Below are 26198 nucleotides of genomic sequence, written 5' to 3'. Positions count from 1 at the left end.
TTTCTTGATGTCCGGCAATGGAATGTCAACCATCGTCTGCAGTGACTCTAAAGTGACTTCGGTCACTTAAGGCTGTCGGAATCCAAGCACGCTAGAAGGACTGATTTTAATTGCAAGAAAATAGCAGCCGGGGGAGTTGAGAACATCTAAAAGGTAGACTCATCATTCTTATCTTCACTCTGAGAGACTTTGAATATAGTTTAAACACTGAGTGGATTAATAACAGACGAAGGCAAAGCATAATTGAATGGAAAAAAAACTTTTACCTTGTTAAGCTGAGCTCTGTGGCTTTGGATGTGAACAACAGCAAAAAAAAAAAAAAAAACCTTTCAAGATAAGAGTGAAAGTTGGCAATGGGAGGCTGGTGACGCAGAAGAAAGAAAAGAGAGTTGCCGTGTATATATGCCCATAAACTGCAGAACCTAGAATGAACTGAGCTGAGTGGGGGCACAGCAGGAAAAGAATTCAGCTTGGGAAAACTGAACGCCGTAAAAACAATTGCCTTCAAAGATATTTTGGAGAAAGGACATATTGTTGTGAATTTTTGTGGTTGCGGTTTCTTCATGCAGCTCAAAAAACTGCGAGATTAGACACGAGATCAGTCTAAGCTGTGACAGGAAGTGAAACTAAAAGGGGCTGGACAATAAATCAGAGCCTATAAGGACAACAAGAGCTGTGACATCCGACCTTTGAACTAGGAAGGAATTGAGTCCAAGACTCAGATCAAGAAAGACGAAGAGAGACCTCTCTAGGCTGGAACTGTACCATAGAGAAATAACGATTGCCATTTTAAAAGGGAGAAAAACTGTCAAAATTGTTAAAATTCAATATCTTTGCTCAGGAAGAAGGGAGAAAAACGAAACTAGTCTCATCTGAAAGAACTGGCTCTAAGCTATTGGATTGGATGCTAAATTTTATGTGGGGATTTTTTTAAGGTTTGGTGATTTTTTATATGTCAGTAGAAAGAACAACACGTGCAAGAGCCCAATCATTTGACAAGATGCAGGCTCAATTTGACGCTCTGGAGGCAAAAATGTTAAAAGCTATGGACAAATTGCATTTGGCAATAAAAAAAGATATTAAAAAAGAAGTTGGAGACCTTAAGAAGGAGATAGAGAATTTTAAGGAAGAGACTCAAAATAAAGTGAAAGAGGTAGAGATGAAAGTGGATACACAGGCCTCTGCCTTGCTAAAAATTCAAGAAAAGGTCATAATACACGACTGTAAGTTGCTGGAGTCACAAGTGCGTCTAAGAGGGGTACCTGAAAAAGAAGACACAGATTTAAAAGGCTATATGGTGGATATCATCACTGAGTACATAGAAGAAGACCCTGACAGATTTAAGAGTATGTTGGAGGGTGCCTACAGAGTCAACTCAGTTTATGCGAAAAATAAAGGTCTGCCAAGAGACATCGTCATAAGATTAAGATCAAAAGAAGTGGCAGAGAAAATTTTGAGGAAAGGGTACCAAAAAGCCTGGGCAATAGAAGGGAGCAGAGTTAAAATAATGAAAGAGCTACCAAGAGAAGTGATCAGCGATAGGAAAAAGTACAAGAAGCTAACCGATCAGTTGCGTGCAGAGGGCACAAGATATAGATGGATAATACCAGAGGGTCTTGGATTTGAACAAAATGGCAAAAGGATTACAATAAGAAGCGAACAAGAGATGCATAGCTTTTTTGAAGAAAATAAAGAACCAACATCATAATGGAGTACAAATTACTATCTTGGAATATAAATGGACTAAATTCACCACAGAAAAGAAGGAGAACATTTCATTGGATTAAAAAGCAAAAATGTAATATAATTTGTTTACAGGAAGTTCATATACAACGCAAGGACAGTAAATTTTTGTGGAATAGAAATTTGGGGTTGGAATTTTTTTCACTAGCAGAGCAAAAGAAAAGAGGGGTGGTTTTTTACATTAAAGAACAACTTGACCCAAAATTAATCTTTAAAGACAAAGAAGGAAGATACATTGCTGTTGAGGTGACGATAGAGGCGAAAAAAACGTTACTACTAGGACTCTATGCACCCAATGGAGCGAAAGACAAATTCTTTAAAGACATAAATAGACAAATGGACGAAGAGACTTATGACCAGGTATTGATGATGGGTGATTTTAATGGGACAATACAAAATAACCTTGACAGATCAAGTCCAAAGAAGAATGATAAAGAAGGGAAGCTGCCCAATTCTTTCTTTGAGTTGATTAAACAGGAAAATCTAGAAGACATTTGGAGAAAGTTCAACCCTGAGGTAAGAGACTATACATTTTTCTCAGCAAGGCATAATTCTTTTTCCAGAATTGACATGTTGTGGGGTTCCCAAGGCTTGGGCCTCATAACAAAAAAAATTGAGATTCTTCCAAAGGTTTGGGCGGACCATAATCCAATATGCTGGTCAACAAAATTGCAAAGAAAATCAAGAAGATGGAGAATTAATGAGGATTTACTACAAAATAAAGACACTGTATCATTCTTAGAAAAGGAGACTGCAGCATTCTTCCAAATAAATGAAACGGATGATATGGAATATCCAACAGTATGGGACACTTATAAAGCAGTAATGAGGGGTATATTAATTACATTGAATAATAAAGACAAAAGAGCAAGAGAAGAAAGGCTGTCAGCACTGCAAAATGAAATAGATAAAAAAGAAAAGGACTTAAAAAAAAGACCAGGGAAGAAAAAATTAATAAAAGAAATTACGATATTACAATCCCAAGTTAAACATTTGCTGAATAAAGAATTAGAATGGAATTTAAAAAATTTGAAACAGAAATCGTTTGAAAGTGCAAACAAACCTGGTAAATACCTGGCCTGGCAATTAAAAAAAAGGAAAGAAAATAAGACTATAAATAAAATCATGGCAAATGGGAAAACAGTAGTGGATCAAGAAGGAATTAAAAGAGAATTCTTTAAATACTATGCAAATTTATTCAAGGGTGTGAATGTAAGTAAAGAAAAAGTGGAAGAGTATCTACGAAACATTCAGGTGGCACCTTTGACGGAACATATGAAAAAGATATTAAATGACCCAATAGAGAAAATTGAAATAGAAGCAGCAATAAAAGCAATGCAAGAGGGTAAAGCTCCAGGGCCAGATGGATTCACGTCAAAATTTTACAAATCTCTCAAGGATGAATTAACACCCAAACTGTTGAAGTTGTTAAACACGATAAGAGAAGAAGGGAAAATCCCAAAGACCTGGAGGGAAGCTGTAGTCTCTCTGATTCCTAAGGAAGATAAAGATAGCACAAACGTAAAAAATTATAGACCAATCTCATTGTTGAATAATGACTATAAGATCTATACAAGAATTTTAGCAGAGCGACTGAAACAATACCTGACCAACTTTATAAACAAAGACCAAGCGGGATTTCTTCCTAAAAGACAAATAAGGGACAATGTAAGAGCTGTTATTAATGTTGTGGAATACTATGAAAAGCATCCGGAAAAAGAAGTGGCCTTATTTTTTGTTGACGCAGAGAAAGCCTTCGACAACTTAAATTGGGACTTTATGTTTGCGGTAATGGAAAAAATTAATTTAGGGGAACAATTTATAAAAATGACAAGAGCAATATATACAGATCAGCATGCAAAATTGTGTATAAATGCAGACCTTACCAAAGAATTGAAAGTGAGTAAAGGAACAAGGCAAGGATGCCCGCTATCACCATTGTTGTTTATAATGACTCTTGAAATTTTGTTACAACAAATTCAAAAAGATGAAAAAATAGAAGGTCTAAAAATTAGAAGATTCTCTTATAAATATAAAGCTTTTGCAGATGATATAGTGTTCATAATGGAGAATCCGGTTCAAGTGTCACCACTGCTGTTAGCTAAGATAAAAGAATACGGAGAACTAGCAGGATTATACATAAATAAGGAGAAATCGAAATTCCTCTGTAAAAACATGCAACCAAATAAAACAAACGAACTACAAAAGGTGACAGGTTGTGAAGTCACAACCAAAGTTAGGTACCTTGGAATAGAGATAACAATGAAGAACATTGATTTATACAAAAACAATTATGAAAAACTGTGGTGTAAGATGGACAAAGATTTGATGAAATGGAATAAACTCAACTTGTCCTTACTGGGCAGGATAGCTGCAATCAAAATGAATATTTTGCCAAGGATAATGTATTTGTTTCAAACCATCCCGATTGTAAAAGAAGCAAAACAATTCAACAAATGGCAAAGGAAAATCTCTGATTTCATTTGGGCCGGAAAGAAACCAAGGATAAAGATGAAGATCTTAACGGATGCCAAAGAGAGAGGAGGTTTTCAACTTCCCGATCTAAGACTATACCACGATGCAGTTTGTTTGACATGGATAAAAGATTGGATAATGCTGTTAGATAAAAAACCTTTGTGGTTAGAAGCTCACGGAAATAGATTCGGCTGGCATGCATACATGTACTATGGGAAGAATAAAATGGATGGTTTTTTCTCTCACCACTATGTCAGAAATACATTACTAAATACTTGGATAAAATACAAGAAATACGGGGACGAGAGAAAACCATTATGGATAGTGCCAGCAGAAGTAATAAAAATAACAGCTGATTCTGAAGAAAAAAGAGAAATGTCATATAACCAACTGCTTAAGATTCAAGGAGACAAAATTGAATTAAAAACCTCAGAAGAGCTAAATAACAATTATGATTGGTTTCAAATGCAACAAATTAAAAGTTTGATGGAAAATGACATAAAATCAGAGGGGATTAGACGAGAACAAACAGAACTGGAAAGAGTCCTGTTAGGTGACAATGAAAAATTGATATCAAAAGTATATAAGTTATTATTGAAATGGTCTACAGAAGAAGAAGTAGTAAAGTCTCAAATGGTCAAATGGGCAATTAATGTGAATAGAGAAATACAAATGGAAACATGGGAGCACCTCTGGAAGAACTCAATGAAGATATCAACTTGTCAAAGCATTAAGGAGAACTGTTTTAAAATGATGTATAGGTGGTATATGACTCCGAAAAAATTGGCTAAGATAAGTAAGAAAATGTCGGATAGATGTTGGAAATGTAAAAAACATGAAGGTTCTTTCTTCCATATGTGGTGGACATGTGAAAGAGCGAAAGAATTCTGGAAGATGATACAACAAGAAATCACCAAAATTTTGGGCTATGATTTTAAGAAAATTGCAGAGACGTTTTTACTTGGATTACAATTAGAAAAATACCCAAAAGAAGACAGGACTTTAATTTGGTACCTGTTATCAGCTGCTAGGACTTTGTACGCGCAGCTTTGGAAGCAAGAAAAAATACCAGAGAAATGGGAATGGACCATGAAAGTTTTATCGTGGTGTGAAATGGACAAATTAACCAGAACACTAAGAGACTATGATTTAGAGATATTCAAAAGGGAGTGGAGAAAATTTAAAGGATATATGGAGAAAACTTGGAAAGTAAAGAAATATTGGACATTTTTTTAGTTGTAAGAATATATATACGGAACTTTGAGCAATCAGAAGTGCCTTTAGTATGGATTTGAACTTATAACCTCGGGGAAGTCAACATTGGAGGGAGGGGGGATGGAAATGTCATATGGGTTATTGTGAAAAAAAAGAAAAAATTAAGAAATAGATAAGCTTTGTAACCATATGCTACCAATAAATTGTTTAAAACAAAAAGTCCTTGAAGATGGTGATCCTATCACCTCTCAGCTGCCTCCTCACCAGGCTAAACATCCCCAACTCCTTCAACTTTTCTTCATAGGACTTGGTCTCCAGACCTCTCACCATCTTCGTCGCCCTCCTCTGGACCCCGTTCCAGCTTGTCTATATCCTTCCTAAAATGTGGTGCCCAAATCTGAACCTATTACTTCAGGTGAGGTCTTATCAGAGTGGAGTAAAGTGATACCATCACTTCACATGATCTGGACACTATACTTCTGTTGATACAGTCCAAAATTGCATTTGCCTTTTTAGCCACCGCATCACACTGTTGACTGTCGCTGGCGCAATGACGTCGCTTTCAAGAAGAGTCCTTCGCTGGAGACCGTGGGGGATTCGGCAACCCTATTCCCCTCCCAACTCTGCCCCCCCCCCCCCGCTCCACAGCCAAATCTCCGGGAATGTTCCAACCCATACCGATTTTGCACTCACCCTTATGCTGCTCTCACGTCCGTCTTCTCAGCGCGGCGTCCTCCCGATTTCCCACTATTTGCGCTGGGGCTGCAGCAAGCATCATGGTTTTCTCGCAGCAAACGGAAACCGCTAAAAACCAGTTTCCATTTGCTGTGCGAAAACCGCAATGTTTGCTGCAGCCCTGGCACAGATAGTGCAAAATCGGGAGGACGCCACGCTGAGAAGACGGACGCAAGAGTGGCGAATGGTGAGCGTGAAATCGGCCCCAGAGTCGGCAACCTTTTCAAAATGCTAAGGCTTCTTTTGCTGTTTCATACCAAAAGACCATTTAGGCCTTATTGTTTCCAACTGTAATCGCACTAATGTCTTCAAAAACTCCTGTTCGTCCCTAGGACTCGTGGCTAGGCTGCCTTTAAGCAGGGAGTTTCCATTTCACTATCATGGCTCATAATTATTAACCTTTCCCAACAGGTCTAAACCCTATCCAACATGTCTAAACGTCTCGAAAGGCCGTATCTGTAGGATTGTGCATGCACGCAAACGCTTATGCCCAGAATTTGTTGGACTTCAAGGTGCCACTGGAATCAAACTCTGTTCATTTGCTTCAGACCAACACGGCGGCCCACCTAAATCTATTGCAAAACTGAAATTAGAACTCTGTTTTGTTCACAGGTCATCAAACATTTTTAATCTCACTCTCCAGGGGCAGGAGAAGAAGATCAAAGTTGCCTTAAGCCTTTGAACACATGCAGCTGCTTTCTACTGAATGTGCCTGTCAGAACTGTCTCTTCAGACTGGGGCAGCTCTCCGGGGTCTTATGGAGAGCTCTTTCACACCACCTACTGCCAGGTTCTTTAAACTGGAGATGCTGGGGATTGAACCTGGGACCTTCTGCATGCCAAACAGAGTCATGGCCCTTCCCTTCCTCCTCATTATTTTCTAGGGCGTCTTTGGAAGAAGGAGGAGGAGGAGAGAAGAGGAACGAAGAAGAAGTAGGAGAAGAAGGACAGAATAGGAAGGAAGAGAAGGAGAAGAAGGAGAAGGAGTGAGAAGAGGAACAGAGAAGAAGAAGAAGGAAGAGGAGAAGGAGGAGAGAAGAGGAACGAAGAAGAAGTAGGAGAAGAAGGACAGAAGAGGAAGGAAGAGGAGGAGAAGAAGGAGTGAGAAGAGGAACAGAGAAGAAGAAGAAGAAGGAAGAGGAGAAGGAGGAGAGAAGAGGAACGAAGAAGAAGTAGGAGAAGAAGGACAGAAGAGGAAGGAAGAGGAGGAGAAAAAGGATAAGGAGTGAGAAGAGGAACAGAGAAGAAGACGACAAAGAAGAACAAAAATTAAGAAGAAAGACATGAGTTTTTGGCTTCTTAAGTTACATTTCAGGGAAATGTCTGTTGGAACAACAGCAGCAACCTGAAACCTGAAACACCAACATCTGGCTGTCAGCAACCTTCATAAAAGAGGCTTCATCCCCACAGTTGTATTTATAGGCTGCAGTTGTATTTACAGAGAGAGGTATCATTCAAAATTTGAGTACTGTGAACTTTTGCCAGTTGGAATTTTGTAACTGAGACCTTGCTGAGCAACACTAGCATTTGGATCCACATTATTTCCTGCACTATATTTCATATTTATCTACCTCCTTCTTCCTGGAACAGACCCTGCGTTTCACGGGCTCCTTGCTCGGGCTTTCACTTTCAAGACTGTATAGTTCTTCAATAGGAGGCGGCTTAGTATACTTTCATTTGGTCTAATCAGGAATGTGGCAAATTTGTAGAGTCCCAGAACACTAGGGTTCCCAATCCCCAGGTGGGGACAGGGGATCCCCTGGTTTGGAGGCTCTCCCCCGCTTCAGGGTCATTAAAAAAGTGGGAGGCAGGAGGGAAATGTCTGCTGGGCACTCCATTGTTCTCTATGGAGACTGATTCCCATAGGGCAGGGGTGGCCAATGGTAGCTCTTCAGATGTTTTTTGCCTACAACTCCCATCAGCCCCAGCCATTGGCCATGCTGGCTGGGGCTGATGGGAGTTGTAGGCAAAAAAAATCTGGAGAGCTACCGTTGGCCACCCCTGCCATAGGGTATAATGGAGAATTGATCAGTGGATATCTGAGGCTCTGGGGGGACCGTTTTTTTGTGATAGAGGCACCAAATTTTCTGCATAGTATCCAATCCCTCTCCTCAAAACACTCTCCAAGTTTCAAAAAGATTGGGCCAGGGAGTCCAATTCTAGGAGCCCCCCCAAAAGCTGCCACCAATATTTCTAATGGAGGGAAGGATTTAAACAGTGAAGTTGACATAAAGAAATGGGGGTCAGAGATTTCTTCCAGCCCCTAAGAAGCAGAAGCAACACAGAGCTTAACTTTCAGTCCTGGGGGCTGAAAGTGCCCCATTGTTTCTGCTTGCTGAGGGGTCAGAGATCTCTTCCAGCTCCTAAGCAACACCTAGCTTAACTTTCAGTCCTGGGTGCTGAAAGTGCCCCGTTGTTTCTGCTTGCTGAAGGGTCAGAGATCTCTTCCAGCCCCTAAGCAAGCAGAAGCAACACAGAGCTTAACTTTCAGTCCTGGGGGCAGAAAGTGCTCCGTTGTTTCTGCTTGCTGAGGGGTCAGAGATCTCTTCCAGCCCCTAAGGAAGCAGAAGCAACACCTAGCTTAATTTACAGTCCTGGGTGCTGAAAGTGCCCCATTGTTTCTGCTTGCTGAGCAAGCAGAAGCAATGGTGTATGATGACAGCAGAATGGAGAAGGATGCAGCTGAGGCACTGGAGGCTGGTTAGGGGCCTCCTCCCCACAGTCCCCCTGGTAACTACGGGCCTGGCTGGCAGGCCCCTGAAGGTGAAGAACAGATCGCCCTGCTTCAGACGGAAGGGGAAGGATCGCTGCATCCTCTTCATTAAGTTTGGAAAACTAGCACAGCACGCAATGAACGAAGCTACCGTTTCCACAGGGGTCATTTTGTAGAAAAAGAAGTACCAGCGCTCATTAGCAAAAGCTCATTTGCATATGCCACACACCCCTGACATCACCGGAAGGTGTACTAAATTATATCAGCTCACAGGGCTTTGTTTGTAGAACAAGCCCAGGAGGAACTCATTTGCATATTAGGCCACACACCCCTGATACCACTGTTTTACATAGGGCTTTTGGGTAGAAAACCTCAGCAGGGGCTAATTTGCGTATAAGACCACACCCCCTTACACCAGGCCAGCCGGAACTGTGTTCCTGCTCAAAAAAAGCTCTGTCAGTTCAGCATCTACTTTAAAATGCTTCTTCGATTATAGGAAAGGAAAGGTCCCCCGTGCAAGCACCAGTCGTTTCCGACTCAGGGGTGACGTTGCTTTCGCTACGTTTTCACGACAGACTTTTTACGGGGTGGTTTGCCATCGCCTTCTCTAGTCATCTACACTTTCCCCCCAGCAAGCTGGGGACTCATTTTAATGACCTTGGAAGGATGGAAGGCTGAGTCAACCTTGAGCTGGCTACCTAAAAACCCAGCTTCCGCCGGGGATTGAACTCAGGTTGTGAGCAGAGCTTAGGACTGCAGCACTGCAGCTTTAACACTCTACGCCATAGGGCTCTTATATATATATTTCTTTGATTATAACTGTCATAATAAAACCTTACCCCCATCATACTTTTAATATGACTTTCTCCTATGTGGCCACAGTGGCATGAGGAAGATTTCCATCTGTCTGCTTTGTATTTTTTGGTTATTTCCCCATTTTTGTGTGGGGAGAAATATGAGAAAGTTTGTCCAATCTTAGGAGTTCAGCAAAATTCTCACGGGGGGGGTTGAACGATGGAGCCCAGAAGCAAGTTTTTTTGTGTGTGTGGTTGGGGAGGAAAGAAAGAGCACAATAATATTTAGAGCAGGGGTGTCAAACTCATTTTCTATGAGGGCCAGATCTGACATAAATGAGACCTTGTTGAACTGGGCCATGTCAGGTTGGGCTGAGCCATGTTGGGCCGGGCCATGTGTGTACCTATTTAAGATTAGGTAGCAGAGATATAAATTATATAAAGAACACAGACAAACACAAAAATATATTTTAAAAAACTTAAAACATGCTTTAAATGTTAGCACTCATTGGTCTTAAAGATGTTTTCGTTGTATTTCTCCCATGGGATCCAGGGAACTGGGCAAAGGAAGCTCTGGCTCTTTCCTTCTTTCCCCAGGGGACTGGGGGAGGGAGCCTCAGCCAACAGAAGGAAGAGAGGCTTGGCTCCTTAGCTCTGCTGTGCATTTGAGAGAGCCTGGCAAAGCAAGCTATTCCTTCTCTTTTCCTCCCCAAGGGAGGAGCCTCAGCCAATGGAGAAAATAGAGACTTTGCTCTGTAGCTCCTGTGCAATTGAGCAAGCCTGGCAAAGCAAGCTGTTATTCAGAAGGAAACAAGAGAAAGGGAGAAGGAAGCAGATGACAGCCAGTTGCTCAGAGGCCTGATAAGAGACCTCCGGGGCTTGATTCGGCCCCCGAACTGCATGTTTGACACCCCTGGCTCCTGCCCAAAATGAGGTCTGCCTTTCCATCATGCACTTAATTATTTGGGCCTAAATCTGCCCCTCCTCCACCCCGACTTTTGGGGCTACTACAGGGCTTGTTAGAGCCTGGCTCCGTCTCTTTGCGTGCCTCGAGAAGAAAACGTAATTGGTTTAGAAGTCGTGCAGTATTCTGCAATGCTTTCACAAAGGTTAAAAAACACACAAAGCGAGCAAGCAAACAGGTTTCCTTTCCTCGGTTAGCAGGATGCAGAAAACTATCACCGACGCAAGTTAACGGGGCTAGGAATGAGACGAATGGAACTGGACGGGCCTTGTAGTGCAAAGAGAGATGGAGGATAACATGGAGACTTTGGATAACCTGTTAGGATGAATGGCCTGAAAGAAGGAGAGCGAGATGAACCCTAAAAGGGAGAGCGGGAGAGGCTTCTTCCCCGCTTCATTATCCACAGAGGGGGCCATAATTATTGAAACAGAGCAATTATTCTAATTGAGGCGCCCATGAAAGAGCCCTTGAGCTGAAGGCGGAATGTGCAGTAATTACGATGTAGGCGAAGCACATCGCAGCAATAAAAGGGGGAGAGCAATGGCTCTTGAGTTTCCGCTCATCATTGATTGGTTTGTTCCGCTCCCAGCCTTTCTCCCCCAAAGGGAATCTAAAGCAGCTGACCTCTCACTCTTCTCTTGGGCTTTATCCTCACACCAACCCTGTGAAGTAGGTGAGGGATCATAGAATATGATTCTGTGTTGGAAGAGGCATCCAGGGTCATCTCGTCCAACCCTCTGCACAAGGCAGGAAACTCACAAACACCTCCCCCTAAATTCACAAGATTGCTGTCAGAGGGCCATCTAATCACTGTTGAAAAACCTCCAAGGAAGGAGAGCCTCCAAAGAAGGAAGAGAGCCAGTTTGGTGTAGTGGTTAAGTCTGCAGACTTTTCTCTGGGAGAACCGGGTTTGATTCCCCACTCCTCCACTTGCAGCTGCTGGAATGGCCTTGGGTCAGCCATAGCTCTTGCAGAGCTGTCCTTGAAAGAGTAGCTTCTGTCAGAGCTCTCTCAGCCCCACCCACCTCACAGGGTTTGATTCCCCACTCCTCCACTTGCAGCTGTCGGAATGGCCTTGGGTCAGCCATCGCTCTGGCAGAGGTTGTCCTTGAAAGGGCAACTGCTGTGAGAGCCCTCTCCAGCCCCACCCACCTCACAGGGTGTCTGTTGTGGGGGAGGAAGGTAAAGGAGACTGTGAGCCACTCTGAGACTCTTCAGAGTGGAGGGCGGGATATAAATCCAATATCTTCATCTACCTCACAGGGTGTCTGTTGTGGGGGGAGGAAGGTAAAGGAGATTGTGAGCCGCTCTGAGACTCTTCGGAGTGGAGGGCAGGATATAAATCCAATATCTTCATCTACCTCACAAGGTGTCTGTTGTGGGGGAGGAAGGGAAAGGAGATTGTGAGCCGCTCTGAGACTCTTCGGAGTGGAGGGCGGGATATAAATCCAATATCTTCATCTACCTCACAGGGTGTCTGTTGTGGGGGAGGAAGGTAAAGGAGATTGTGAGCTGCTCTGAGACTCTTCGGAGTGGAGGGCAGGATATAAATCCAATATCTTCATCTACCTCACAGGGTGTCTGTTGTGGGGGAGGAAAGTAAAGGAGATTGTGAGCTGCTCTGAGACTCTTCGGAGTGGAGGGCAGGATATAAATCCAATATCTTCATCTACCTCACAGGGTGTCTGTTGCGGGGGAGGAAGGGAAAGGAGATTGTGAGCTGCTCTGAGACTCTTCGGAGTGGAGGGCGGGATATAAATCCAATATCTTCATCTACCTCACAGGGTGTCTGTTGTGGGGGAGGAAGGTAGAGGAGATTGTGAGCTGCTCTGAGACTCTTCGGAGTGGAGGGCGGGATATAAATCCAATATCTTCTTCTTCTTCTGATTGTCTTAAGGTCACCCAGTGAGCTTTTGAGGCCTGAGTGGGGATTTGAGCCTTGGCCTCCTGGATGCATTAGTTAGTGGTTGGAAAGCAGGCTGGCATTAGACCCGAGTTCAAATCTCTGCTCAAACCTCCCCCCCCCACGCAGCCTTGTCCAAGGTGAGCTCTCTTTTCTCAGCCTTTTCCTTTCCTTCACCTGACATTTATTCCGTGTGACACCTTGAAGCCGAATGCATTCGACAACTACATTGTTTATAAAATGCTGCTTTTTTTTCCAGGTGGTGCTGCCATAAAACCCCAGACATTGTGTAATGTCGGGTGGAGCACGTTGCTCAGAATGCAAATATTTGAGCTTTATCTCGAATGCAGTATCACCCGCAGGTCTTTGTGTAACCCTATTAGTGCCGGTCACATGCCAGAGTCCAGGAGCGCCCCTTGCACTGCCTGGCTGGGCGGCCACAGTAGCCACTGTGTCAAGGTGTTTCCCATCTCTCCCTTCTGGGATGACTCAGAGGCTGGGAACAAAACCGGAATCCAGGTGGAGTTTACTTTGCGGTTTCAAGTCCTTATGACAGGAAGAGATAAGACCAGAGGTGGGCAGGCAATGCCAAAACAGGCGGTGCGAGAGATTGCACAGGGACAAAGGCTTTCTGCATCTGCCCACTCTAGAGCCAGTTCGGTGTAGTGGTTAAGTGTGCGGACTCTTATCTGGGAGAACGGGGTTTGATTCCCCACTCCTCCACTTGCAGCTGCTGGAATGGTCTTGGGTCAGCCATAGCTCTCTTATCTGGGAAAAACGGGTTTGATTCCCCACTCCTCCACTTGCAGCTGCTGGAATGGCCTTGGGTCAGCCATAGCTCTCTTATCTGGGAGAACGGGGTCTTGGGTCAGCCATAGCTCTCTTATCCGGGAGAACGGGGTTTGATTCCCCACTCCTCCACTTGCAGCTGCTGGAATGGCCTTGGGTCAGCCATAGCTCTCTTATCTGGGAGAACGGGGTCTTGGGTCAGCCATAGCTCTCTTATCTGGGAGAACGGGGTTTGATTCCCCACTCCTCCACTTGCAGCTGCTGGAATGGTCTTGGGTCAGCCATAGCTCTCTTATCTGGGAGAACGGGGTCTTGGGTCAGCCATAGCTCTCTTATATGGGAAAAACGGGTTTGATTCCCCACTCCTCCACTTGCAGCTGCTGGAATGGCCTTGGGTCAGCCATAGCTCTCTTATCTGGGAGAACGGGGTCTTGGGTCAGCCATAGCTCTCTTATCTGGGAGAACGGGGTCTTGGGTCAGCCATAGCTCTCTTATCTGGGAGAACGGGGTTTGATTCCCCACTCCTCCACTTGCAGCTGCTGGAATGGTCTTGGGTCAGCCATAGCTCTCTTATCTGGGAGAACGGGGTCTTGGGTCAGCCATAGCTCTCTTATATGGGAAAAACGGGTTTGATTCCCCACTCCTCCACTTGCAGCTGCTGGAATGGCCTTGGGTCAGCCATAGCTCTCTTATCTGGGAGAACGGGGTCTTGGGTCAGCCATAGCTCTCTTATCCGGGAGAACGGGGTTTGATTCCCCACTCCTCCACTTGCAGCTGCTGGAATGGTCTTGGGTCAGCCATAGCTCTCTTATCTGGGAGAACGGGGTCTTGGGTCAGCCATAGCTCTCTTATCTGGGAGAACGGGGTTTGATTCCCCACTCCTCCACTTGCAGCTGCTGGAATGGTCTTGGGTCAGCCATAGCTCTCTTATCTGGGAGAACGGGGTCTTGGGTCAGCCATAGCTCTCTTATATGGGAAAAACGGGTTTGATTCCCCACTCCTCCACTTGCAGCTGCTGGAATGGCCTTGGGTCAGCCATAGCTCTCTTATCTGGGAGAACGGGGTCTTGGGTCAGCCATAGCTCTCTTATCTGGGAGAACGGGGTTTGATTCCCCACTCCTCCACTTGCAGCTGCTGGAATGGTCTTGAGTCAGCCATAGCTCTCTTATCTGGGAGAACGGGGTCTTGGGTCAGCCATAGCTCTCTTATCTGGGAGAACGGGGTTTGATTCCCCACTCCTCCACTTGCAGCTGCTGGAATGGTCTTGGGTCAGCCATAGCTCTCTTATCTGGGAGAACGGGGTCTTGGGTCAGCCATAGCTCTCTTATCTGGGAGATCGGGGTTTGATTCCCCACTCCTCCACTTGCAGCTGCTGGAATGGCCTTGGGTCAGCCATAGCTCTCTTATCTGGGAGAACGGGGTCTTGGGTCAGCCATAGCTCTCTTATCTGGGAAAAACGGGTTTGATTCCCTACTCCTCCACTTGCAGCTGCTGGAATGGCCTTGGGTCAGCCATAGCTCTCTTATCTGGGAGAACGGGGTCTTGGGTCAGCCATAGCTCTCTTATCTGGGAGAACGGGGTTTGATTCCCCACTTCTCCACTTGCAGCTGCTGGAATGGTCTTGGGTCAGCCATAGCTCTCTTATCTGGGAGAACTGGGTTTGATTCCCCACTCTTCCTCTTGCAGCTGCTGGAATGGTCTTGGGTCAGCCATAGCTCTGGCAGAGTTGTCCTTGAAAGGACAGCTTGTGGGAGAGCTCTCTCAGCTCCACACACCTCACAAGGTGTCTGTTATGCGGGAAGATGATAAAGGAGATTTTAAGCCGCACTGAGACTCTGTTTTCAGAGAGAAGGGCAGGTTATAAATCGACAGTCTTCTTCTACTTCGTCTCTAGAACCAGCGGACGCAAACTAAAGCATGCAAAATGATTAAAGTGCGTTTAATGTGCAGAATTCACTCTAGGCACAAAATTAATTTTCTTCTTCAAAGTAGGAATGGACTCCGAAATTCAAATGCCCCATCTCTGCTATTTAAAAAAAGGCTGTACAGTGGGTTTCTGCATACACCAGGGGTGTCTGTTGTGGGGGAGGAAGGGAAAGGAGACTGTGAGCTGCTCTGAGACTCTGAGATTCAGAGTGGAGGGCAGGGTATAAATCCAATATCTTCTTCTGAATCCAGTGACACCTTTAAGAACAACAAAGTTTTAATAGTGCAAATTTGAAAACAACAAGAGGTGTAGGGTTGCCAATCCCCAGGTGGGGGCAGGGGATCCCCCGGTTTGGAGGCCCTCCCCTCGCTTCAGGGTCATCAGAAAGCGGGGCGGGGGGGGAGGGAAATGCTGGGAACTCTTTTATTCCCTATGGAGACTTATTCCCATAGAAAATAATGGAGAATTGATCCGTGAGTATCTGGGGCTCGGGGGGGGGGCTGTGTTTTGTGGTAGAGGCACCAAAATTTCAGCATAGCATCCAGTCCCTCTCCCCAAAATACACCCCAAGTTTCAAAAGGATTGGACCAGGGGATCCAATTCTATGAGCCCCCAAAGAAGGTGCCCCTATCCTTCATTATTTCGTATGGAAGGAAGGCATTTAAAAGGTGTGTGGTCCTTTGAAATGTGATGGCCAGAACTCCCTTTGGAGTTCAATTATGCTTGTCACACCCTTGCTCCTGGCTCCACCCCCAAGTCTCCTGGCTCCACCCGTAAAGTCCCTAGATATTTCTTGAATTGGACTTGGCAACCCTAAAGAGGTGCCAAAAAGACAAGACTTAATCGAGAAACTATTGAGACAACAGAACTGGACTTGCTCCCTCTTTTATTGAAAGGCAGATCTATGCAAGATTCAAAAGAACCTTTGGAAACCATTTTATATATGGCTTGATACACTGGTTTGAATGTATGACTTATATGTGACTCAATCTGTAGAAGTTATCGTTAAATATTAAGATGTCAATGTTAGACAGAAAGCCAATTGTGACTTACAGTTAGTCATTTTTGTTTCTTTCTTTTATGCATGTAAGATCTTTCTATGCTTTCTAGAGAGCCAGCTTGGTGTAGTGCTTAAGTGTGCGGACTCTTATCTGGGAGAAACAGGTTTGATTCCCCACTCCTCCACTTGCACCTGCTAGCATGGCCTTGGGTCAGCCATAGCTCTGGCAGAGGTTGTCCTTGAAAGGGCAGCTTCTGTCAGAGCTCTCTCAGCCCCATCTACCTCACAGGGTGTCTGTTGTGGGAGGAGAAGGTAAAGGAGATTGTAAGCCGCTCTGAATCTCTGATTCAGAGAGAAGGGCGGGGTATAAATCTGTAATTCTTCTTTATATTTGTAATGTAAACATGTAACAGCTTCCCCCTCCCCACCCCCGTATATCTCTCTCCCCAGCCCACTCCCTAATACCCTTGAAGCCTTATAAACAGGGCTTTCTTTGTAGCATAAACTCCTTTGCATATTAGGCCACACCCCTCTTATGTAGCCAATCGTCCTGGAGCTTACAGGACTCTTCTTACTGGGGCTACTGTAAGCTCCTAGAGGATTGGCATCATCAGGGGTGTGTGGCCTAATAGGCAAAGGAGTTCCTGCCACAAAAAAACTATCGGAAGGGTCCCCCCCCTTAAAATTGTATTGATAATGCTGCCTATTCACAGCAGATTGACATTTCCGTTGTATGGAAATATGCTTTGTCTTGGGAAATTCAACAACAACAAAATTAATTGAAAGCAAAAACGCTTGGTGGGAAGTCATGGAAGAATTCCCTTTGAGAGCCTAAGGAATTCTTGCTCTGCCATGTAAAACAATTCCTCCAGCGCCTCTAACGTGCTGCTGTTTTCCTGTTGGAAGGGAGCTCCAAGAAAAGGCAGGAAGAGCTCCTGACCTTCCCAGACCTCTCATCCAACGTGGAATCCTGGGAAAGTCACATGGCTTTGAAGAGGAAACCGCTGTCCGTGGCCCAAGAGGCAGTATTATAAAATGAGTTCAGTTGGTCAATAACGGTCACAACTGGCAATATAGACGCTGAGGTTTGTAAAACACGCCCTCTGGAGTTGGCGGCAATCTGCCTGATTGGTCTCTCCAGGACCCTTCATTTGCATTTCCTCGAAGAAATGCTGCGCTGCTACCCTCCTGACTTCGACGAGGTCTCCCGAGGCTCAGGAGGCCTCGGCAAAGTTGAGGGATGTTGCAGGGCGGTGAGCGTGCTCTAAGCACACCCGCTGCCCTTCCGAACTTTGCTGAGGTCTCCCGAGGCTCGGGAGGCCGTGGCAAAGGGGGGGGGCATGACAGGACAGCTAGCATGCTCTAAGTGTGCCCAATGACCTTCTGGACTTTGCCAGGGTCTCTCGAGGCTCAGGAGGCCTCAGTAAAGTCATGTGTGTGTGTGTGATAGTGACGTCACTGCCGCACGTGCCCACAGAGTGCGCACAAAAAGAAACAATGGCGGAGGGGGGGCAGAGGAGCATGTTTCAGCCTAGGGGTGTGGACACCCTGGGCACTGTAAGCGTAAGGTGGGAAATACTGCAGCGAGTAGATCTGTTCATTGGAAATGTTGGAGGAGAGTTATACGGATACCACGGACCACCCAAAGGACAAATCAGTGGGTTCTAGATCTGATCAAGCCCAAACTCTCCCTACAAGTGAAAATGGATAAACTGAGGCTGTTGTAGAAGATAAGAAGAAGATATTGGATTTATATCCCGCCCTCCACTCCGAAGAGTCTCAGAGCGGCTCACAATCTCCTTTACCTTCCTCCCCCACAACAGACACCCTGTGAGGTGGGTGGGGCTGGAGAGGGCTCTCACAGCAGCTGCCCTTTCAAGGACAACCTCTGCCAGAGCTATGGCTGACCCAAGGCCATTCCAGCAGGTGCAAGTGGAGGAGTGGGGCATCAAACCCGGTTCTCCCAGATAAGAGTCCGCACACTTCACCACTACACCAAACTGGCTCTCCCTGTTGTACCCTGGTCACCTTTGGAGAAGACAAGAGTCACTGGAAAAGGCAACAGTGCTGGGAAAAGCTGTAGGGAGCAGGAGTGGGGGGGTGGGGAAGAAGACCCAACGTTAGATGGGTTAACTCCACCCAGGCAGCCGTAACCCTCATTTTTCAAGACCTGAGCAAGGCTGTTAACGATGGGACATTATGGAGGTCATTAATTCGTAGAGTTGCCATGGTTCAGAAGTGATTTGGCAGCATTTATGCCAGCGCACACAAGTAGGTCCGTGCGTTCCTGTGTTGCAGGGGGAGAGATACGAATCCCTTTTGGCTTTACTTTGGACAGCTCCAGGGCTTCTTTTGTAGCAGGAGCTCCTTTGCATAATAGGCCACACACCCCTGATGTAGCCAATCCTCCTGCAGCATACAGTACGCCCTGTACCAGGGGTGGTCAAACTCGCTTAACATAAGAGCCGCACAGAATAAATGTCAGAAGTAAGAGAGTCACAAGACATGAACTTCAGGTGTAGGTAGGTAGGAAGGAAGGAAGGAAGGAAGGAAGGAAGGAAGGAAAGTAGATGGAGAGAAGGGAGAGAGAGGTGGAAAGAAAGCAACTAACTTTAAATGCATTCTCCAAGCCACCAGCTGGCTTGGCTTGAAGACGTAATTTAAAGACACAGATGCCTTTTCCAAGCCAGCCAATGGGGCAGTCGGAGCTTTGAGAGCCACACAATATGTGTGAAAGAGACACATGTGGCTCCCGAGTCAGTTTGGCCACCCCTATCCTGTATTAAGAGCCCTGTAATCTCCAGGAGGATTGGCTACATCAGGAGGTGTGGCCTAATATGCAAAAGAGTTCCTGCTACAAAAAAAGCCCTGGTCAGCTCCAAATATGACTAGATGGGTCAGGCAGCGTCTTGAGATCCCTTTCAGCTTTACCAACCCTGAAGGAGATCACACCAACCAGATGGGCAGAACCCCAAAGGGGATACATACTGCTTTCAGGATTGCCACAGCGTCTTCCTGGAGCCAAGACGGGTAAACGATCTGATCATTGAGGATCGCCTCAAAGAGGTCGTCTTCGTTTTCCGCTTCAAAGGGGGCGTGGCCACAGAGCATCTCGTAGAGCAGGACTCCCATGGCCCACCAGTCGACATCTGGCCCGTACAGCATCTCTTGCAAAATCTGCAATGAAAGGAAGGGATCAGAACAGAGTCTCTTGTCAGCTATTATTGGTCCCTGTTTCTCCAGTTTGGTGTAGTGGTTAAGTGCGCGGACTCTAATCTGGGAGAACCGGGTTTGATTCCCCACTCCTCCACTTGCACCTGCTGGAATCTGCTCTTTACATGCTGCTTTAATTCTGCCTATATCTCTATACCTATACAGTTTTATATGTCTTGTTTTATGATATTTTACTATATATATGTATGTATGTATATATATATATGTATGTATGTATTTGTGCTTTTCTTATCGTGTTTCTGTAAGTACGGTATATAAATGAATATATGCATATACATATATATGTTCCAAAAACTAATAAAAATGTTAATTATGGGAAAAAAATGAGAGGTCTTCTTCATGAGTTAATGAGGCGGAGGCACAGGAGGGACTAAATTCCCAATTCAGGAAGGCCTCCCGTTTTCTTAGTATCGATTTTCTTCTCCCACGTTTTAAGTATGGAGTTTGGACTTTAAGAGAATTCATTTGGACATCGTGTATTTAATAAATGTCACACTTCATATGTTTATGAATTGTATGATTTTTGACTAGTAATATGAATTGTGAGATGTGATTAGATTTAAGCTTTAAAAATGGTATATAGATATTTGTAAGAGGGTGGCAGTTTTGTTCAATCACGGCATTCTGTTATATGGTTACCACCTGGAGTTTAGCAACCCTAAGTCACATTACTAGTACCAACTTGGTCTATCACCTCCTTTAGACACAGTGGAAGTGATCTCTGCAGTCTGGAGATCTGTCACGATTCCAAGAAAACTCCAGGCCTCACCTGGAGGTTGGCAACCACAGCAACATCTGATTAATCGTTTTTTTGGGGGGCTCCTAGATATTTGATCTGATTAATCATTTTTGGGAGGCTCCTAGATATTTTATGCTATTTTAACATTCTCTGTGTGTGTGGGTTTGGGTTTTTTTTTAACATATTAATGACGTTTGTGCTGTTTTTATTATTTTCATCACGTTTGGCTTGGTAGCAAATATAAAACAGGAACCGAATACAAATATTATGCCCAGTTCTAGTCTAAGTTGCACAGTAGTGACGGAAAACTCCACAGCTGAAGCAAGCCAGGGGAGGGCGGGATATACATTTGATAAAATGAAATAAAAATAAATATAATTTTTCTAAGCAATAATGTAAATAAGTGTAAATAAGTAACGGCTATAGATCCAGGCAGGGCTTATTTTGTAGCAGGAACTCCTTTGCTTATTAAGCCACGCACACCTGATGTAGCCAATCCTCCTGGAGCTTACAGTAGGCCCTGTAAGAAGAGCCCTGTAAGGAATTCTAGCAGGACCTCCTTTGCATATTAGGCCCCACCCCCCTGATGTAGCCTATCCTCCTGGAGCTTCCAGTAGGCCCTGTACTGAGAGCCCTGTAAGGAATTCTAGCAGGACCTCCTTTGCCTATTAGGCCACACACCCCTGATGCAGCCAATCCTCCTGGAGCTTACAGTAGGCCCTGTACGAAGAGCCCTGTAAGGAATTCTAGCAGGGCCTCCTTTGCATATTAGGCCACACACCCCTGATGTAGCCAATCCTCCTGGAGCTTACAGTAGGCCCTGTAAGAAGAGCCCTGTAAGGAATTCTAGCAGGACCTCCTTTGCATATTAGGCCCCACCCCCCTGATGTAGCCTATCCTCCTGGAGCTTCCAGTAGGCCCTGTACTGAGAGCCCTGTAAGGAATTCTAGCAGGACCTCCTTTGCATATTAGGCCACACACCCCTGATGTAGCCAATCCTCCTGGAGCTTACAGTAGGCCCTGTATGAAGAGCCCTGTAAGGAATTCTAGCAGGACCTCCTTTGTATATTAGGCCACACACCCCGATGTAGCCAATCCCCCTGGAGCTTCCAGTAGGCCCTGTACTTAGAGCCCTGTAAGGAATTCTAGCAGGACCTCCTTTGCATATTAGGCCACACCCCCTGATGTAGCCAATCCTCCTGGAGCTTCCAGTAGGCCCTGTACTGAGAGCCCTGTAAGGAATTCTAGCAGGACCTCCTTTGCATATTAGGCCACACACCCCTGATGCAGCCAATCCTCCTGGAGCTTCCAGTAGGCCCTGTACTTAGAGCCCTGTAAGGAATTCTAGCAGGACCTCCTTTGCCTATTAGGCCACACACCCCTGATGTAGCCAATCCTCCTGGAGCTTACAGTAGGCCCTGTATGAAGAGCCCTGTAAGGAATTCTAGCAGGACCTCCTTTGCCTATTAGGCCACACACCCCTGATGTAGCCAATCCTCCTGGAGCTTACAGTAGGCCCTGTAAGAAGAGCCCTGTAAGGAATTCTAGCAGGACCTCCTTTGCATATTAGGCCCCACCCCCCTGGTGTAGCCTATCCTCCTGGAGCTTCCAGTAGGCCCTGTACTGAGAGCCCTGTAAGGAATTCTAGCAGGACCTCCTTTGTATATTAGGCCACACACCCCTGATGTAGCCAATCCTCCTGGAGCTTACAGTAGGCCCTGTATGAAGAGCCCTGTAAGGAATTCTAGCAGGACCTCCTTTGTATATTAGGCCACACACCCCGATGTAGCCAATCCCCCTGGAGCTTCCAGTAGGCCCTGTACTGAGAGCCCTGTAAGGAATTCTAGCAGGACCTCCTTTGCATATTAGGCCACACACCCCTGATGCAGCCAATCCTCCTGGAGCTTCCAGTAGGCCCTGTACTTAGAGCCCTGTAAGGAATTCTAGCAGGACCTCCTTTGCCTATTAGGCCACACACCCCTGATGTAGCCAATCCTCCTGGAGCTTACAGTAGGCCCTGTATGAAGAGCCCTGTAAGGAATTCTAGCAGGACCTCCTTTGCCTATTAGGCCACACACCCCTGATGTAGCCAATCCTCCTGGAGCTTACAGTAGGCCCTGTAAGAAGAGCCCTGTAAGGAATTCTAGCAGGACCTCCTTTGCATATTAGGCCCCACCCCCCTGATGTAGCCTATCCTCCTGGAGCTTCCAGTAGGCCCTGTACTGAGAGCCCTGTAAGGAATTCTAGCAGGACCTCCTTTGTATATTAGGCCACACACCCCTGATGTAGCCAATCCTCCTGGAGCTTACAGTAGGCCCTGTATGAAGAGCCCTGTAAGGAATTCTAGCAGGACCTCCTTTGTATATTAGGCCACACACCCCGATGTAGCCAATCCCCCTGGAGCTTCCAGTAGGCCCTGTACTTAGAGCCCTGTAAGGAATTCTAGCAGGACCTCCTTTGCATATTAGGCCACACCCCCTGATGTAGCCAATCCTCCTGGAGCTTCCAGTAGGCCCTGTACTGAGAGCCCTGTAAGGAATTCTAGCAGGACCTCCTTTGCATATTAGGCCACACACCCCTGATGCAGCCAATCCTCCTGGAGCTTCCAGTAGGCCCTGTACTTAGAGCCCTGTAAGGAATTCTAGCAGGACCTCCTTTGCATATTACGCCACACCCCCTGATGTAGCCAATCCTCTTGGAGCTTCCAGTAGGCCCTGTACAAAGAGCCCTGTAAGGAATTCTAGCAATACCTCCTTTGCATATTAGCCCACACACCCCTGATGCAGCCAATCCTGGAGCTTCCAGTAGGCCCTGTACTGAGAGCCCTGTAAGCTCCCGGAGGATTGGCTACATCAGGGGGGTGTGGCCTAATAGGCAAAGGAGCCAGGTGGTCAGCTGTGTTCATCCGAAGCAGCAGAACAAAAGTTCAGTGGCAACAAAGTTTTATCCTGGGTATGAGTTTTCAGGCACACACAGACTTCCTCAGTTTCTCACACGAAAGCTCATATCTTTCCATATGCACTTAGGCTCTGCTCCTGTTCCCGACCTGAAATAGATTCTCTGGAGCATATATTCTTTAGTCGTTCTTTTCATATGGCAAGCTGAAGGGAAATTATCAGCCCGCTGTTGGAAGGTTTCCCTGGCAGGTCAAATAAACTCAAATTAGATTATCTTCTGTCAGATGGGAACCACCAGCCAACAAGACAGGTGGCTAGGTTCTAAAGCAAGACCAGTAGGCCAAGCTGTAAATCCTTTAACAAATTTTAAAGCGACTTTTAAAAAGGTTTAAAGGGTTAAATAATAATCTTTTCTATCCTTTTTTTACTGTTATAACCCTCAAGTCATCAAATCTCAATATCCAGACTCTGAGGGACTTTTTATAAGGTACTTTTAAGGTTGTTCTAAATGGGCGTTTTCGCACTCACCTTCAGCCGGCGCGACCCCCCTCTTCACCGCGCAGGATCTGCGCGGATTTCGCACTAAATGCCGCGGAGCAGCCAGAAGAGCCGGAAACTCCCGTCGCAAAAGCCGCGCAAACGGAAACTGCTTTTTGGTGGTTTACATTTGAGCGGCTTTTGCGCCGGGAGCTTCCGGCTCTTCCGGCTGCTCTGCGGCATTTAGTGCGAAATCCGCGCAGATCCTGCGTGGTGAAGAGGGGGGTCGCGCCGGCTGAAGGTGAGTGCGAAAACGCCCAATGACTTACATATTCTGGTCAATGACTGTAATATTAAACTGACTAAATAAAACTTTGTTGGTCTTAAAGGTACCACGGGACTTAAACTTTGTTCTAAGTCATGACTAATTATGGATTAATTAAAATGTTCGCCCCCTATCTCCCCTCCCCATATCACATTTTGTCGTACTGATAGATGTTCAAGGCAGCTTACATAGGCATGGTGTGGGACAATGAAAAATGCAAATATAAAACAGGAACCAAATAAAAATATTATGCCCAGTTCTAGTCTAAATTACACTGCAGTGCTGGAAAACTCTACGCTTTAAGCAATATGGCAACACTGGAATTGGCAGAGCTGTTCCCCTACCTCTGGGGCGATGTAGTCCGGCGTTCCACAGAACGTGGCCGTGGTAACTCCATCCCGGATACCTTCTTTGCACATCCCAAAGTCAGCAAGCTTGCAGTGGCCTTCGTGATCCAGTAACACGTTGTCCAGTTTCAGGTCCCTGCAACAAGGATAATAGTGTGTCTTGGTTTGTGGGTGGAAAAACAGAGGCTGAAAGGCACAGAAGGTTAAATCCGGGGCCAGTGCCTAGGGTCGCAACCTCTCCCCACACTGAGAGGCAGCAGGAGAAAAAAAATAAAATAAAAATCATGTAGGCCGTGATATCACTTCCAGGAAAAGCCTGGAAGTGACATCACACAGCTTTAGGAATCACCCAATTGTTGGTGGTGATTCCCAGGGCTTTTTTTTGGGTAGCAGGCAGGGGTGATTTTGTAGAAAAATAGGTGGTGGAGCTCATCCAGGGATCATCCAGCTGCACCTACTATTCAATGGACAAGGAGGTGGAACTCTCCGAAGGAGGAGGTGGAACTCTCAGAAAGGTTCAGGAGCTGCGCTCCTGTGAGCTCCCACTGAATCCCAGGCCTAGTAGCAGGAACTCCTTAGCATCTTAGGCCACACCCCCTTGATGTAGCTATTCCTCCAAGAGCTTCCAGGGCTCTTAGTACAGGGCCTACCTGGAGGACTGGCTACATCAGGGATGTGTGGCCTAAGATGCAAAGGAGCTCCTGCTACAAAAAAAAAAAAAAAGCCCTGGCGATTCCAAGTAACATGATGTCACACCCAGGTTTCCCCAGATGTGACATCATGGCCCATACTGTTATGTCTGCCTTCCCAAAGTCCCCATTCTCCAGCCTCCTCCTGATTGCCACTATTTATGTTTTCATACTTTCACAACTGATATTCATTTACAATATTGATAGGCTGGGTTCCCCCCTGCCTATATCTCAGGAACCCCCAAGGCAGGTCAGATGTTAAGGACATCTCCCAATCTGCAGCATGAAAAATGAAGGGAAATGAAGAAGTGAAAGCCAGCTATTCCGCGTCTTGTAAGGACAGTTGGAGTCATTATTGGAAAAGCATTCCGTTCCAACAAGAAAGCTCACATTAATTGTAAAGGGAAGTCTCCCAAATCCTCTGCGTAAGCCCGAGAATGCACATGGTAGGGTTGCCAAGTCCTACCTCGGCTTCGGCAGGGGATTTTTCTTGTGAGTGCTTTGCACGAGTGGCATGATGACATCGCCCGGAAGTGACACCATCACATTGGGCATGTCATGCTGGGGACGCTCTAGGATTTGAGTAAAAACTCTGTGGCACCACAGAGTTTTAACCTGAATGCTAGAGCGTCCCCTGAGCGACGTGCCCGGTGTGATGACATCACTTCCGGGTGACATCATCACTCTGGGTATGTCACGCAATGACAGAGCTCTTTGGGGGTGGGGATCCCCCCCAGCAAGCAGCTGGAGGGTTGGGGGCCCCCAAACTGGGGGAAACCCTGCCCCAGTGGAAGCTTAGCAGCCCTAGTACATGGTCCAGTCCTAAAGCTCGGGAAACTGCAAGATAAGGCTTAACACCGTACCCCCTCCGAGAAGCATCTTTTTTGCTCCTTCTTTATTATTGCAATGACAACAATTCTTTGTAGGCTCCAACAACACGTATTGTCGTTTTATTGTCCGTGTCCTAAAGCAACCAATGCAGCGTGTGCTCAGACCTACATGGGGTGTTTTCGCACTTACGTTTTACTGGCGCGACGACCCTCCTCACGCCGGCGGATCTGCAGTGATTTCGCACTAGAAGCGCCGGCGCAGCCCAAAGAGCCGGCTACTTCCGTCGCTAAGCCAGCGCAAACGTTTTCCTGCTTCTTGGCGGTTTCCGTTTGCGCTGGCTTAGCGACGGAAGTAGCCGGCGCAATGGGCTGCGCCGGCGCTTCTAGTGCGAAATCACTGCAG

At 45.9% G+C, this 26198-nt stretch overlaps 1 protein-coding gene across 1 annotated transcript in view; it reads right to left on the bottom strand.

Annotated features, from left to right (window-relative positions):
* PRKCH (protein kinase C eta) overlaps positions 1–26198 on the bottom strand; it is a 196689-nt gene that overhangs the window by 9140 nt on the left and 161351 nt on the right. Inside the window, exons 11-12 of the mRNA XM_060262476.1 lie at positions 24274–24412; positions 19246–19434 (exon numbers count right to left, since the gene is read on the bottom strand). Of these exons, the coding sequence (XP_060118459.1) occupies positions 19246–19434; positions 24274–24412 (328 nt within the window). The remainder of the gene's footprint in view (positions 1–19245; positions 19435–24273; positions 24413–26198) is intronic.

Source organism: Heteronotia binoei, chromosome 21, assembly GCF_032191835.1.
Source record: "Heteronotia binoei isolate CCM8104 ecotype False Entrance Well chromosome 21, APGP_CSIRO_Hbin_v1, whole genome shotgun sequence".
NCBI lineage: Eukaryota > Metazoa > Chordata > Lepidosauria > Squamata > Gekkonidae > Heteronotia > Heteronotia binoei.
Note: the sequence above shows the minus strand (reverse complement) of the source record. Positions and strands in the feature narration are given on the sequence as shown.